This window comes from Balaenoptera musculus, chromosome 1 (assembly GCF_009873245.2).
Source record: "Balaenoptera musculus isolate JJ_BM4_2016_0621 chromosome 1, mBalMus1.pri.v3, whole genome shotgun sequence".
Classification (NCBI taxonomy): domain Eukaryota; kingdom Metazoa; phylum Chordata; class Mammalia; order Artiodactyla; family Balaenopteridae; genus Balaenoptera; species Balaenoptera musculus.
In genome coordinates this window covers 26,191,030-26,207,687 of record NC_045785.1, presented here as the reverse complement: position 1 = coordinate 26,207,687, position 16,658 = coordinate 26,191,030, and the positions used below count along the sequence as shown (strand labels likewise).

At 48.8% G+C, this 16,658-nt stretch overlaps 1 protein-coding gene and 1 long non-coding RNA gene across 4 annotated transcripts in view; one reads left to right on the top strand and one right to left on the bottom strand.

Annotated features, from left to right (window-relative positions):
• Positions 1-1,858: 1,858 nt before the first annotated feature.
• On the top strand, positions 1,859-9,989 carry LOC118880787. The gene is made up of 4 exons (XR_005016393.1): positions 1,859-1,929; positions 4,544-4,667; positions 6,579-6,727; positions 9,895-9,989. It is a non-coding gene; the product is annotated as an uncharacterized LOC118880787 (long non-coding RNA).
• A 2,650-nt stretch (positions 9,990-12,639) lies between these two features.
• AZIN2 (antizyme inhibitor 2) overlaps positions 12,640-16,658 on the bottom strand; it is a 42,036-nt gene continuing 38,017 nt past the window's right edge. The window contains exons 9-10 of one of the 3 annotated variants that reach the window (XM_036824490.1): positions 12,978-13,332; positions 12,640-12,857 (exon numbers count right to left, since the gene is read on the bottom strand). In XM_036824490.1, coding sequence (XP_036680385.1) covers positions 13,209-13,332 — 124 coding nt within the window. In that variant the 3' untranslated portion in view covers positions 12,640-12,857; positions 12,978-13,208. Of the gene's footprint in view, positions 13,333-16,658 lie in introns of all 3 variants that reach the window. The other 2 variants (XM_036824500.1, XM_036824471.1) reach the window with 2 other exon arrangements.

Genomic DNA, 16,658 nt, shown 5'->3' with positions numbered 1-16,658 from the left:
GTGTGCAGGAGTTAAACTACAACAGACTCCTATGGAAACACTGAAGTTAAACAGTCTCCCGTTAGCTCAGCTTTGAAAGGGAGAAGGGGAGAGGGCCCAAAGTGGGGTGGGGGAAAAGAGAGAGAGAGAGAAGGAGAAGAAGATGGAGAGAGGAGATAAGGTCTCTTGACAGCACAGTCTCAGCTCAGGGGCTCTAGGGATGGGCCTTCCCTCCTGCCAGAGAGGACATCCCGGGAGGCTGACTGCTCACACCTGGGCAGAATTCCTGGCTTCTTCCCCTCCTGCCTGAGTCTTGCCCTGTTCACTATCCTCAAATGCTCCACCAGAATGTCCGTCTCAAAGGACCATGTCACAGGCTTAAATGCAGGTGGCCAGGAGTGGTGAGGTCGGGGGAGGGGTGGTGTGCTGGCCAAGGTGCTGAATTGTCATTGGCCACGAGGGCATGATAATTTCTCCTTACTCTGGGACACCTACAATTCTAGCCAGTGTCTCTGGGGAAGAGGGGGTGATGGGAAGCAGAGCAGAAATCAGAAGTAGAGGGAGTGAGAGAGGGAGGGGGGAGGGGAGGAGGAGGGGAGGGGGAGGAGGAGGGGAGGGGAGGAGGGGGGAGGGGAGGAGGGGGGGAGGGGAGGAGGAGGGGAGGGGAGGAGGAGGGAGAGGGAAGGAGAGGGGAGTAGAGATGCATTCAGGAAGCACAGCCTCCAAAAAAATAGCAGGGGGGGGGATACTTTTATTCTGAAATATGCTCATTTTCCTTTGTTTTTCTTTTCTATCTGGATTAAATTATGTGGATTTTTGTTTACCCTAGATAGAGAAAAGAACAGTCTTCCATCTTCTTTCAAAATTTTGACAGTTCTATCATATTTCTGACTATTACAAAATGCCCCCCATTCACCCTAGAAATTCAGTGAACTAGGGGAAGAGTGGACACTTTGGACCAGAGGACCAGGGGCTTCCTACTCTGATGTCATGACAAGGGGGGGCCTTTCAAGAGGCTGGAGCCAGGGACACAAAGCCCAGGTCCTGGTGAGCTCCCCAAAACTGTGGGCCATGATGTGATCAAGTCTGAATGCTGGAGGATTGGGGGCTCCTCCAGCCCAATCCGGAGGCCCAGAGAGAGTTGGTTTCTAGCTCAAGGTCATACAGCACATGGCAGAGCCAAGGCCAGAACCCAGGTGTCCTGGCTCCCAGTCACTGAGGAGGGAGAATGGCCAGCTGAGAGGGCCTCCCACCCAGGAAGGAAAAAAGAGCACAGAGGGCCAGCTGGGAGGGGGCAGGGGCAGGGCTGAGGTGGGTGGTGCTCAGAGGAGAAGGGTCCCCATAACTAAAAGGTCAGCGGGGTGTAAGGGTGCCCTCAGAGTGGTGGCTCCAGCTCCTCGGCGAGGAGGAGGAACAAAGCAGAGTCAGGAAGTCCTCTCCGGGGTGGAGTGAGCCCAGCAGAGCGTGCTAGCCAGCATCACAGATTCCACGATGGCTGCTAAGAGACCACTGGTCTCAACCCCATCATTTCACGGGTAAGAAAACCGAGGCCCAAAAGGAAAGTCACCAGCCCGTGAGGCAGAGCCAGGCCCAGACCCAGGTCTGCAGACTCACAGCCATTGGCTCTTTCCACACAACCTTTAATCTCCCCGCTGTGGATGCTGATGCCACCTCCCACCCACTGGGAACCTGGCATCAGAGCGGAAGGAGAAGGGGAGTGGCTTGTGTTCCTGCAGCTCCAGGCACCAACAGCGGGTACCTTTCTCCATCTTCCTCCCCGAAGAGAATGGAGAATTGGCCTGGGCCTCCGTAGCCCCTCCTCCAGGGCAGAGTCAGTCGGTGCCTGCCCACACCTGGTACCTCCCTTTCTGGCAGCAGAGCCAGAGCCAGAACTAGCCACAGCAGGGACAAAGCCACCTGGGCAGCTACTGGAGCCACGGGGAGTCGCAGGTAAGTGAGGGCACTGACCCGAGGGCATCCCCTGATTCCACGGCACTAGTGTCAGCCCTGCTACCCCAGGTGGTCGGGGATTTGGAATTGTTTTTCCCGGAGAAGGGGTTTTCCCTCACTCCCTGTAGGCTGAGCCCCTGGGCCTGCTTCCTCTGCCCATTGCACACCCCAGGCAAAAGCCCCTCCATGACTAAGCTGCCAGATCTACAAGCCAGGAATGGGGCCCTGGGGCCCAGCAGCTCTCCTCTGCCACTGGGAGAAGGGAGAAGCAGATAAGGGCCCCAGGAGGTCCCAGAAAAAGCAGAGACTAGCTGGAGGTGTGTGCGTCCCACAGATGCAGACTGAGGGTTGAGATCTGGGCAAACCTGCTAAATCTGGAGTGGGCCCTGACTTGGTGCCTGACTCACCAGTGACCCTGGACAGCTCCTGGCATCGCCACCTTATGGGTGTCCACTCCTCGTTGGTTCAACAAGAGAGATGGGTGGCCCTGGGCTATGGGGCAACCCCCGGTTCTAGGGTTCTAGCTTGAGGCAGCCTCATGGAGTTTGTCCAGCAGTGCCCACCCCCTTCACCGCCCCCTCTTCTTCTTTAAGGGTCTCCTTCTGTCACACTTCTGGAATGCGCTTCTCCATCCCTTTCGCTCCTCCAACAAAACTTACCCTCCTGTGTTCCTCGGGGTAACTGACTTATGGTTTGCAATGCCTCCCTCCCTGACCCATGCACATTTATAATAGAAACCTCTTTTTTTAATAGAAATAAATAAATTTATTTATTTACTTTTGGCTGCGTTGGGTCTTCGTTGCTGCGTGCAGGCTTTCTCTAGTTGCGGCGAGCGGGAGCTGCTCTTCGTTGTGGCACATGGGCTTCTCATTGTGGTGTCTTCTCTTGTTGTGGAGCATGGGCTCTAGGCGCAGGCTTCAGCAGTTGTGGCTCACGGGCTCTAGAGCGCAGACTCAGTAGTTGTGGCACATGGGCTTAGTTGCTCCGCAGCATGTGGGATCTTCCTGGACCAGGGCTCCAACCTGTGTCCCCTGCATTAGCAGGTGGATTCTTAACCACTGTGCCTCCAGGGAAGTCCCAGAGACCTCTCTTAAAGAGTAGCTAGTGGTGGGATTTCAGGAACCACACCAAGCAGGTGGGAGAAAGATAATAGTAGGGATAGGAAGGCAGAGGAGAACTCTTACGACTCCACATGGGCAGCACTACAGCAGCTGTTACTGTGTGGGCACAGACCCAGCCAGAAATGACCGTGGCTCCCATGCACTGAACCGATCCAAGTCCTACTCTTGGCCAAGCTTTCAGCCCTCATTCCCCCTCACCAGTACCCAACAGGCTAATGGTGACACAACAACTGCCTTTCTGTTTTGGGGATCTCACGGTGGAGGAGAAAAAAATGGTGCATATAATGTTAGAATCAGAGCACTCAGAATATTAGGATCCCAAATGGAAAATGTTAAGCAGATTCTGGTCCTTAACACCTCCGCTTTTGTAATACCCATCCGCCTCCTAGCATGCCCTTGCCCTCCTTTTCCTTCCTGTTGAAATCTTACTCATCCTTCACGTCCCATTCAAGGTGAAGCTGCCCTGGTCGTTCAGATCCAGCAGAACTCAATGCTCTGGACCCTTGTAGCACTTTGGGTCTTCCACTACCACTAGACCATGAGCATCTTGAAGCAGGGATCATGTTCCCCGGGGACATGGGTGCAGAGAGTGTCTCAGAAAATATTTGCCGGCTGGACCTGGTTAGTGTCCAAGCTGGAATCATGAAAAGCACTCCATCTCCAAGTTGGGAGGGAGCTTAGAGACCAGGGATGGCTCCTCGCTAAAGATGCCCAGGGTGAGCACACTGACCACTCCCAGCCAGATTGTGCACAGAGAGAACCAGGAAGAGCCGGCAAAGACTAGGGACATCGTTTGATTGTTTGTCTTTTTTTTTTTTTTCAATTATAAAATAACTTCTGCTTATTGCAAAAAAATTCAAATAGACGTAAGACCATAAAACAGAAAGTCCCCTCCTCCCACTCCCAGGAGTCAACAGCTATTAACAGTTTGGTGCAGGTCCTTCCAGGCATTCTTCCTTATGCATAAACAAAAACAGAATTTTCTTTTACAAAACTATGTTCATTCTTTATTTCCTATGAGTTCTGTAAATTCCTACAAATAGAATTTGTTGGTCAAAAGGCTTGCTCATTTTAAATGTGTTGCTTTCCTAAGTAAATGTTTTTTTCTTATAACATGTTCATCATAGAAAATTTGGAAAATACAGTCAAGACACACAGAGTAAATATTACCCATCAACCACTGTTCAGAGATAACCACTGCTAGCGTTTGGGTGATAAGGTCTACAGGTTTTTTTTCCATGTGAGTATTATTTACCAAAATCGAACACACTCTCCTATTGTTCCATAGCCTATTTTTTTCTCCACTGAATTTTTTTTCCATGCTGTTAAATAGTCTTCTACAACATCAGTTTAATACAGTAAGGTTGTTTGACCTTGAGGGCCCCCCTAGAAGCCTGCTCTTCCTAAGCCCCATTCTGAGTAGGGAACCTGCTACAACAGTGGGCCAGAACCTGTTGCTCCAGGGTGTAACCTTGGCCTGTCCCTACTTTTAGGAAGGGAAGGCCCAGGAAGGCCTTGAGCACCTGCTGCCTCCACCCCTCCTGAGCGAAGGCCCCAACACCTCACTGATGGGCGCAGAGCCCCCCTGTAACTTCTCCACTGCTGCCCACCGGTGCAGTAAGTAGATACCTGCCTTGCCCTTTCCTCGGCTGCTTTCCTGGACCCTGGGCTCCTCCAATCCTGGGGGGTAGGGGACTTGGGTGATCCTGACCTTGAGGTGGAGAAGGGCCTCTGGAATCAAGTGGAGGATGAGGGGAGGAGTGCCACTTGCTGTTGCACTTCAGCCAGCTCTTCGGCCAGCTTTCCCTCATACTGACCAGATTGGGGGAGGAACAGGGGCAGATGGAGGTGGGGGGAAGATGGGGGAAGGAGCTGAGCCACTTGAAAGTTTTCCAAAGCAAATACCCAATTTCCCAACCCAAGCCCATGCTCTGCCCCAGGAATTTACCAGCCAAATAGTGTGGAATTAAGTGTGATCTTGCACAAGACGCTTCTCCACTCTGCGGGAAGTTTAGGGGTGGGTCTCAGTCTCCTCACCGACATGCCACAAGGTTCCTAAGGCACATTCCCAGCTCTGAAATTCTGTAACCCAATTCGAACCCATGTTTCCAAATGCTCTCTTTTCTCTCCAAGCCCCTGAACACCCTTATGATTTGTTAAATCTAATTGTACGGCAGGCCTTGAGGGATCATTAACAGAATGCATATTATTAGCTGTCATCTCGTTTAATCCTCACAACAAGCCTGAGAGGAGGTACCATTTTATTCCCATTTTACAGATGAGAACACTAAGTCCAGAGAGTTAAGATGATTTTCCAATTAAGTGGTAAAGCTCAGATTTGAACCCAGGGCTGTGTGACTCCCAAACCCACACTTGTTATTATCCTCCCATACCCATACCACTGTGATGTGTGCAGGGATCATTCTTCCCTAGCTACAGTTGAGGAAACTGAGGCCAGAGAGAGGAGGTGAATTCCTCAAGGTCACACAGCATGTTCATGGCAGAGCTAGGTGAATCCAGGCTTTGTGCCTCCCAGCCCACCCTCACCTCCTACATAGCACTGACCAGTTTTCACAGAGGGAAGCTGGTGAACCAGAAACAGTCCTTGGACTGGAGCCAAATGCCCAGAACTGATTGGGGGTGGGGCAGTCAGGTGGGGAAGGCCGTGTTTGTTCAGCCCAGCCTGGGTCCACCCTCCCCCAGCTCCAGGGAAGTGTTGACTTTGGGCAGGTCCCGAAGGAGAAAAGGTAGCATTACCTGTGGGTGGGGGGAGGGCTGGGCCAGAGGAGCCCCATCCCCACTCTCCTCCTAGAGAGTCCCACTGTCCTCTCCACTCCCTCACTCTCCCATTCAATCACTTACCTAACAAATCCCTACTGAGTGCCTACGATGTGCTAGCACTGAGATGAGCAAGGACAGGTGCATCTCAGGTCTCCAGCAAAGAGCCAGCAGTGACCAGGCAGTCACAGCACACATGCGGAGGGCTGGGCTAGAACAATAGGGGAGGTGCAGGAACTCAGAGAAGAGGGGCCTGCTGCAGGAGGTACCACAGAAGCTGAAACCTGCAGCATGAGTAACAGCTGGGGAAAGTGTTCCAGGAAGAGGGAACAGCATGTGCTAGGGATAGGAGTCCGGAAATGAGGTCATGTGGTTAAGGGTTGAATATGAGGCAAAGGGGCAGCCCCTGCATCTCACCTTCTCCATCTGGTAAATGGGAATAGCATCTTGCCAACCTGTATAAGTCAAGGTATATAAAGCACCTGGTGTTATTAGCATCACTTCTCTCCCTTTTAGTCCACAAACATGTACCAAGCAACAAGTGCCAAACACTGGGGGAAAAGTACTTTTGGCTGCTTGTCCAAGGTCACTCAATCTTTGCCTCCAAGCCTGTTCTTGCTCTGTACCATGCCTCCTCCAGACCTGGGACCCCAGTATTGTGTGGGTCACAGCTACTGAGGGCAGGGGCACAGCCTGCCCCTGGGGAGCAGTCTACTACCACTGCCCTGATGCCTCCATCCCTTCGGCCAGATGTGGGTGGCTTGCAGGCTGCGGTGATCATCATCCCAACCCTGCTCTCCTCGTCCACTCTGCTGGTCATAAGCTGCATCTTATGGAAGACCTGCCGTCGGTGGTCTCGGGTCACCCACCCCAGCCTGCCATCCACATGAGGGGCCCAGGTAAGTCACTCAAGGACCATAAGGACAGGGAGGTTCTATTTCAGCTTTATTCTTTGTCTCCCTTAAGAGGAGAAACTCTCCTTACTCTCTTGAGGCAACAGGGGATGATGTGCTGAGCTGGATGAAGCCTCACAGAGGCCACAACCACGTGTGGGACCTCATAGTCTCCTGTGCCCTTGTCCAGGTTCTGCTGGAAATTACTCATCAACCTCTCAGGGCGAGGAAGCCCATTCTGCAGCCCCTGTAACTGTGGCCTTCGGTGACTATGAGACCAAGGCCAAGACCCTTGGCCACACGCTGCCCCCCTACTTCCCTGCGATGCCCCCTGCCTCGTGGGGCCTCCACAGGGAACCTGACCAAGGAGCAGGAAGTCCTCCTCCAAGGACTGGATGAGAGCACTCCTGGTTTCACCCCAGTTGGGGTGTGGCTTATCATATTATCCAAGGCTTGCAGTCCTTAGAACTTTCCACTTCTCATATTTTTAAACACTCACATCACCAGTGCTTTCCTGAGGTCATGGTGTTTCAGCTTGTTACATGGTTCTTAGGGGGAACACAGCCCTAAGGCCCCTGACAGGCAAGGCTTGGATGGCATGGAAATTGCCAGATCCCTGGACCCCTGCCCGGCCTGGAGCCTCCTCTCTCCTTGTCTACCGCCTGAGCCCTGGGATTCAGAGGAGCAACAAAGTGAGGAAATGGGTTTCATGCAGCTAATACAAAAGCCCAGAATTCTCACCACTGCCCTAAGATCTCAGGATATCTGCTCTGTCTGCCAGCCACAGGTTCACGGCTTCTTCCATTCATCCAGTGATACTCAGGTGTGTACCATGTGCCGGGCATGCCAGGTGCTGGGTTTATAACAACAAATGAGACCCAGGCTAGTAATCTAGTGGCCGTAACAGAACAATGACGACAGAGTATGAGAAGCGCTTGGGTGGGGTACAGGAGTCTGGGGGAGCATAAAGAAGAGACCACTAACTAGCCAGGGAGGAGGGTTAAGGAAAGTTTCCAAGAAGTGGCATCTAAACCGAGAACTGAAGGATGACTAGGAGCTTGCTGGAAGGAAGGTGGGAAAGGATAGTACCGGCAGAGGGAACAGAAAGTACAAGGTAAGGTGTTGGCAAACTATGGACCACTTTCTAGCTTTATAAATAAAGTTCTATTGAGATATAGTCATGTCCATTCACTTATGTATTGTCTCTGACTGCTTTCGCTCTACACAGCAGAGTGGAATAGTTGTCAAAGAGATGCTATGGCTCACAAAGCATAAAGCATTTACTATCTGGCCCTTGACAGAAAAAGCTTGCTGACTCCTAGAGGTTAGAGTGCTTATACTACCTTTTAGGAACATAGTAGCTGGAGGGTTGAGGGTGGGAACTGTGCAGTAGGCAGCTCACAATGAGTTCTTCTTTCCTCAGCCACAGTGGATTGATCCAGGAGTAGACACACCTGATTTAAACTGATCTAATCAGATTCTCTCTTCCTAGGAATTTGAAATGTGGAATGTGAGACCCAGAAATGGAGCTCAGTTACATCAATGTCTGTGAACCTCTGCTGCTGAGGCCCTTAGAGCTGCCCTGCTCCTTTCCAGACCCATTCATCAGTAATCCCTTTGATTCTGAAGCCCCTTGCAATCAATTCCCCAAACTTTTAATTTTCATTTCTTTCAAAGTCAGTTTCTGTTCATTTTAATGAAAAAACTTTAACTAAAATTAACATAGTGCAGAGAGATGAAACTGGTGGGGTATACAGTCAGCATGGTCCACTATATGTATAATATGAGCCACATATGTACTTTTACATTTTCTAGTAGCTACATTTTAAAAGGTAAAAAGAAATTAGTGAAATTAATTTTAATAATATTTTATTTCACCCAATATAGGCAAATATTATCATTTCAGTATGTAGTCAATATTTTAAAATAGCTAATGAGATGTTTTACATTCTTCTCTTTGAACTACATCTTTGAAATCTGGGGTGTATTTTACATTTATGGCACATCTCAAATCAGACTAGCCACATTCTGAGTGCTCCATAGCCACATGAGGCCGGTGGCTAACATAATGGACAGCACAGATTAGGACCTTCAAGGCAGCAAAGGACCTGCTAAGAAGTCCTGGCTTCATTCTGAAAGCAGTGGGCATCCCCTGAAGAGATTCAAGCCAGGAAGTAACATGATAAGATATAGATAGATAGATAGATAGATAGATAGATACATAGATAGATAGATAGATAGATATAGATAGATTAGATAGATAATTTTAGGAAGATCACTCTAACTTCCACTTAAAGAATGGACTGGACAGGAATTGAGGCTAGAGTTAGGGAGATCGGCTAGGAGGAGTTGAAGAGAGAGGAGAGGTAAAGATTATGATGGTAGACTTTGGCAGCAGCAGTAGGAATATTAAGATACAGTTGAACTCAAGAGAGGCTTAGGAGGCAGGAGCAACATGCCTCATCATCATTGCTGCCCCTACACACTAAATCTACTTCCCACCTGCACATCTTTGTGTATCTCCTCCCCATCACTCCATCCCACATATCTTCCCCCTTTCCTCTCTGGTGACCAAAGAGGCAAATCCTCCCCAATCTTTAAGGCATAGTCCAGGGTAGTTATGCATACACAGTGGTCCACAGTTGGAGATCAATTCACAAAAGTTTCTTTCCTCCCTCAATGAAGTCTTCTCTGAATGCTCCTGCCCACACCTCACCTCCAATCCTGAAGTATGAAAGACAGGAATATTGGCCCAATCTAGGGTAAGCTGGAGGTCCTGTCCTGAGAAGTTGCTGGCAACTCTAAGAGGAGCTTTCAGCTGCATGGGTGAAGGTGGAAAGTTATATTTAACCAGAGTTGTGGTTTTGCTAAGAGAGTACACATACAACAAATGAAAAAGAGGCAAGGAAGTAGAGCGTGAATGCAAGGGAGTGATGATAAAGATTAACCATGGAATTTCAGCTGGCATGGGAAACTCTAAGTGCTATTCACAAATATTCCAGTTCTCCAATCCCACCCCTTGCTTCTGGACTTTGGGTAGAAATGCACTTTCCAGTCCACTTGAGGCTAGGTAGGGCCATGTGACTGGTTCTGGCCAATCAGATTACAGATTCTTGATGGAGCAGTTAATTGCCAACATGACTCTCCAGAGTTCTCTTTTCCTTCTCCCATAGTGACCAACATTATTTGAGATGGTGGCTTTTCCGTCACCCTGGGTTTCTGACTACGAAAAGCAGAGCCTTCTGTTGACCCACGATGTTCAAGTTGTGCAAGCAAGAAATAAATCTTTCTTCGTTGTATTAAAGCTTAAAATGTAAGCCTTAAATATAAGCCTGAAATGTTGGGAGTATTTGTTACTGCAGCAGCACCTAGCCTATCCTGACTGATATAACTGGAGGAGAGGACATTAACAGGGAGAGAGATAATGCAAAATGTAGGATTAATAGATTTCACTTCCTGGCATGGAAGGATTGATGGGGTCAGAACAGGAGGGAGAATAATTGGAAAGACATGCGGTATTGTTTAGAGCATTAGATTCATGATAAGGTCTAGGGTATGACCATGGAATGAGTGCCTGAGGTAGAGAGAGGACAAGATCTCTGAAGCAAGAAACTGAGAGAACAATGTTGGAAGGATCATCTCTGTGTATATTGAAATCGTCAAAGATTAAGACAGAAGCAGTGTAGGAGAGAGTAAGAACCAGAAGCCAAAAATCTTATTGTTTCTCTTCCTGCAATGAAGATAGGAATGCCATGAAGGCAGAGACTCTTGTGCTCACTTTTACATCCCCAGTGCCTGGGATAGTGCCTGGCGCAGAGAAGGCACTTAATACATATTTGCTGAATGAATGACCAGATGAAGGGGAGAGTAGTATACCATACACTTTGACAAGAAAACCTAATTCAGGGAAGAGAGTTCCTTCCAGTTCTTACTCCCTTGATTCTATTTTTCTGCAGTACTTCTTCCCCAGACCACAGTGACTGTTCTCTTTGTCCAACCTAGAGTCTGCTTGCTGATCTATCTTGTTGTTGCCAGAAATCTCAAGGAGCTACTTTTTAAACTCATCCCCAGTGGCCTGCATGCTGGCAACTCTAGCTAACACCACCCCCCGTTTTACCAAACACTGGTGTTGTTCTCTCCTCCGCCTCCTCCCTCATTCCCACATCCAACTCCATTGCCAAATGTCTTTCCTTTGTTTCCAGACCTATCTCAAATCCGTTCCCTGCTCTTTACCCACAGAGCTGCTGCCCCAATCCAGATTCTCATTATCTCTTCCCTGACCTAGAACAAGTGTCCCCTCCTAATCCCCCCCTGCTTTCTCTTTGCTTCTAATCCCTCTCTATTATCTAGTTAACTATTGCTGCATTAAAATTACCTTAAATTTTTGTTAAAACTTAAAACCACAAATATTTATTATCTCAAAGTTTCTGTGGGTCAGAAATCTGGGCATGGCTTAGGGGTGCCTCTGGCTCAGCGTCTCTCACATGGCTGCCACCAAGTGTTGGCCAGGGCTACAGTCATGCCAACGCTCACCTGGAGGAGGATCTACCTCCAAGCTCACTTATGTGGCTATTAGAAGTCCTCAAGTCCTTGCTAGTGGACAGAAACATCAGTTCCTGGACACCTAAACCTCTCCATAGGGCAGCCTGCAACATGGCAGATGTCTTCCCTAAGAGCACGTGAGCAAGAAAGAGAGGGTGCCAAAGACAGAAGTTACGGTCTTTCTGTAATCTAATCTCAGAAATGGTAACCCATCACTTCTAACATATTCTATTCATTAGAATGGAATCAATAAGCCCAGTCCATACTCAAGGAGAGAGAATCATATCAGTATGTGAACACTATTGTTTGGGATCACTGGGGACATCTTAGAGCCTGCCGACCACAACCTCATCACTGCCTCCTCGTGAGCCACCTAAAGTGCAAAGCTGATCTCTTCTCTCCCTTTCTCAGAAACTTCTGTTAACTTGCTGATACTGGGACATAACCCTTCATAATATTCCTCAATCACTATTTCATTCTCATCTTCCTTCCTGTACTCCAGTTCCTAAGAAAGAGCTCTGAATTATGGCACTTCTATCCCTTTACACACCACTTCCCTGGTTTGGAATGCTTCCCTCAACCTCCCCAGACTTTTCTACCTGGCCAACTCCTACTCACCCATCAAGGTTTCTGCTTCCATCCATTGCTTCTGCCAAGTCCATCCTAACTTCTAGCAGGCAGTTACGTCTATCCCTAATCAGACTTCCCTTGGCACCCTGTGCTTTCCACTAACACACCACTTAGCACACCAAATTATAATTATCTCCACTTGGATCTCAAAGTCGACATGTTCAGAAGTTCGTTTCTGCTGATTTTTATATCAATGAAATTTAGCAGGAGATGGATCTTGCAGCCTCACCATCTTCAATGGAGATGTATAGAACAAGTTATAGAACCTCACCATCTTTTTTTTTTTTTTTTTTTTTTTTTTACCGTTACCGTGAGTGAACCTCACCATCTTAATTGGCATTATTAAATGCCCAGAGAGCAGTCATTTGGTAATAGTGTCCTACTAAATAAATACATGTGCTGCTCTAAAGGCAATTCTGGTCCCCACAGGCTTCCATAGGAAGAGGGCTGGGTAAGTATGACTGAGAGGTTCTTCCAGAGTAGGCAGAGATGCTTCCCAACCTGCCTCCACTAGTTACTATCTATTCTAGACAAGTTACGTCATATCTAAGCCTCAGTTTCCTAATTTATAAATGGAAATAACCTAAGTGGCTCCTATGGTGACCACAGATCAGCTGCTATTCTGAGCATTTTAAATATGTTAATTTATTTAATCCTTAGAATTAGGATATGCGGTAGGTATATTATTCCATTTTACAGATGCAGAAACTGTGGCACAGAAAACACAGGTAATAACTGGCAGAGCCAGGATTCCAACACAGGCACTGAGGAGTCGGAGTCTGTGTCATAAAATCCACTTCACAGGTTAGTGCGGATTAAACGAAAAAGTGCGAGTCAAGGGCGAGGGCAGGGCATGGCACACAGTGAGTACTCTTTATTATTTTAAAACGTAAAACACCTTAGCCTGCAAGTCAGGAATTCTTTCAAAGCCCATGATTTTCTGCGTGAATTCATCGGGTGTCTCCTGTAGGGAATGAAATGGATGAGTGGGGAAGACACTGGGGACGAGCCTCCCAAGATCGATACAGCTCTCTGGTCCCGTTACTCAGGGATGCTGCTACTTTGTAAGGGGAAGCGGAAGTACCTGGTGGGCAGAAGCCCAGTTCCGGTGTTACTGAGGGTCTTTCTAGCCGGGCAGGGGCACGGTCGCCCCCTTGCCTGCCTCCTGTGTGCCAACGGGACCCCTTGCTCGTGGGGGCCCGCCCTCGGCGAAGGTTCGATTTTCCCCTGGTGGAGGCTGCGGGCGGCGTCTGTCCGTCCTTCAGCCAACGGATTCGGCTGTCTCTTCTCGCTGTTTGGTAAAGTCCTCCTCCGCTCAAGCAGAGGGCGCCAGAAGACGGGCCTCGAAGCCTGGGAGGCTCTCTGACACGGAAGTGACGTCACGCCGCCGGAAATCCGCGTCCGCCGGGACTCGGGGGTGTGACGGGTAGTTGAAGCGGCTGAAAGCCGATAGTGTAAGGTTACGCTAGGAGGTGATTAAGGGCATCGTTTCCACTCCGGTTAGGCTCGGAGGCTCAGATGAGACAAGTGAGCTCCTGGAGACCGGGGCTTGTTCATATTCACCCAGCGAGAACCTCTCCCGAGACCAGCGCGCTTCGCACACGACTCCTTTTAGCGGAGGAACGGCCTTGGGGTGGTTTGCTCCGCCTGAGGAGGCCCTGAGGCAAGTGTCACAGGAATACCCGCATTGCACAGACGGGGAAAACGAACCCAGAGAGAGACAGGGACTTGCAGGGTAGGGTTGCCGGATTTAGCAGCTAAAATGCAGGACGCCCAGTTAAAGTTGAAGTTCAGGGGAACAACAGTGTTTTAGTATAAGGATACCCCTAATAGTTATGGGTCATACGTTTACTGAAAAAGTAGCCGTCGTTTTCTGAATTCAGATTTAACTGGGCTTCCCATATTTTGTATGGCAGTCCTACCTCACGGTCACCCAGCTGAGTGGAAGAGCAGGAAGAGCTTTTGAGACATCCTGTATGCCTCCCCACCTAAGGCTCACTAGTATGTGGACCCGCGCTCCTCCTGGGTGCAACCCTGGAAGCCTGCAGCGACCCCAGCCCGTTCCAGTTAGTGGCCTGCCCTTCGCAGGATCTAGGCTGCTGTTCAGGAGCTGAGGAGAAGGGGCCAGATACCCCTGCCTCGAGGTTCAGGGGTAACCACCCCCCCGCCACCGCCATCCTCCAAGACTAGTTTATTCAAAAGACACTAAGCACTTACTCTGTGCTAAGCACAAACCCAGGCTCCAGATGACATTGGCAAGTAGGAGAAATATTCCCTCTCTTTGTGGAATTAACAGATTTGCGGGGAGATGAGTAGAAGGATTACAATACATTGCGATCAACAGTTCTTTAATATGGGTAAATGCAGCACGCTGTGGAAGCACAGAGGTGCAATATCCAGGCAGAGAGTAAGAGAAAAGGGAGATACCCCAGCTGAGACTTGAAAGATTCATTGAACTTATTTGTTGAATATTTGTGGGCAGTGCTTTAGGTACTAGGAACACGGCAGTAAACAAACACATCTCTGCCCTTAAGAGCCTAATTCTAAGTAAAATGCATGTCAGATGATGAGCTGTGGGGTGCAGGAGTAAAAGGTGAGGCTACGGAGGGGATCATGGGATACTGGGGTGGGAGTATCACAGTTTTAAAGAGTGTGGTCAGGAAGGCCTCACTGAGAAGGTAACGTGAGCAAAGATCTGAAGGTGTGAGGGAGAAAGATCATGGAGCTATTTGGGGTTATAAGGAAATGTGCCTGGTGTGTTAGAGGAACACAAAGAGAGGAATGATGTACTGCCTCCAGTATGATAGCTTTCTCAGGGATTTTCAGTGACAACTTTGACAATGTGTTTCTTGCCTTAAATACTGCCTTTAGAATCTAACTTCTGCAAAACGTGACTCCACATAATTAGCTGGGGGGGGCCACTTTAAATAGGGTGTACAGAAAAGGCCTTTCTGAGAAGGTGACATTTAACATGAGCCCTTTAAGATAGGCATGAGTCAGCCCTAGAGAAGCTGGAAGAGCTATTTAGGCAGAAGGAACAGCAAGGGCAGAGGTCTGGAAGATAGCTAGTGGGAAGCAACCGCATAGCACAGGGAGATCAGCTCGGTGCTTTGTGACCACCTAGAGGGGTGGGATAGGGAGGGTGGGAGGGAGGGAGATGCAAGAGGGACGAGATATGGGAACATATGTATATGTATAACTGATTCACTTTGTTATAAAGTAGGAACTAACACACTATTGTAAAGCAATTATACTCCAATAAAGATGTTTTAAAAAAAAAAGAACTCAGTAGACGTGAGGAACTGAAAAGAGGCCAGTAGGCCGGTGCATGGTGAGAAGAGTGGCAGGAGATGAGGTTGGAAAGTGGGCGGAGATCTCAGGCAATTTAACTTTCATTGGCATCACAGTGGGAATCCACCGGAGGGTTTTCAGCAGAGGATTGACAAGATCGGATTCATGTTTCATAAAGATCCCTCTGACTGTTAGGAGCCTATATCAGATAATTTTGTAGGTTAAGTTTACACAGGCTTAGCTACTCATCCCCTAGGTGCCAGGAAGAGGGTTTAAAATGGAGCAAAGGGTTGACTGGGAACTCACATCCTGTTGCCTTCCGTATGGTCCCTTTACAGCTGGAATGAGTGGCGGGGGGTGGGGGGGACACCCAGAGAGCCACCATCTTCCTCCTGAGCAGGGGTGGACAGGGATGACGACTTGTGTCCCTTGGACCCCCATCAGGCTCCCTGGCTGGACCCACCTTAAACAGGCTAGGGGGTGAAGGAAGTGCATGCTACCACAAGCGCACTAGGTCTTCCTTGGCCCCTTTTGAATACACTTTCAATTATCCTCTCAAAGGCCCTGTCATGCTTCTCTTCCAGAAGCATATAGGGCTCCCTGCTGCCTGCAGAATTAAGTTCAGACTCCTTGCTCTGTTGTTCAGATTTGTAGGACTGAGCCCTTAACCTGTGGGATCTGATTCTATCTCTTAGGTAGGTAGTGTCAGAATTGAGTGGAGTTGTAGGACGCCCGGCTGGTGTCTGAGAATTGCTTGGTGGTGTGGGAAAAAAAACCACACATTGTACTAGGCTTACCCAGTGAGAAGCTCAAGTGAAGATATAAAAACAATCGCAATGAAATGTCTAGACCAGGCAAGTCCACAGAGATGGAAAATAGATTCGTGGGTGCCGGGGCTGGAGGAGGGGAGAATGGGGAGTGACTGCTAGTGGATAAGGGGTTGCTTTTTGAGGTAATGAACATGTTCTAGAATTAGGTAGTGGTGATGGTTGCACAAACTCTGTGAATATACTAAAAACCACTGAATTCTACACTTTGAAAGGGTGAATTTTAAGGCATGTGAATTATATCTCAATTTTTTTTTAATTGCAGAAGAAGAATCTTTAGGGTCACCAGTAGCAGCTGGGGGAACTCTAAAATCGGAACTCCTTTGCTAAGCGGCTCACACACCCCAGTTGCATAGCTTGAGACCCTAGCAATGTGAAGTCCTGAAGAGAACTGCCAGTGTCTGAGGAGACATGAGCATCAGAGCCGTTGGCACTGGATGTGGCAGTAGTCTGTGGCCAACCATGTTCTAACAATTACTGCCTGAATAAGCAAAACCAACCAGCACATATTTGCATTACTCTGATTGCCTTGCTGACCTGCAAGGAGAGGAAGGGTACGGGGTCTCCTCAGAACCTCCCAGGGACCCACCTCTTTGCTCTTTATCTTTGGTATGAATTTCCAAAAGCGGTGTCAAATATTCAGTTTT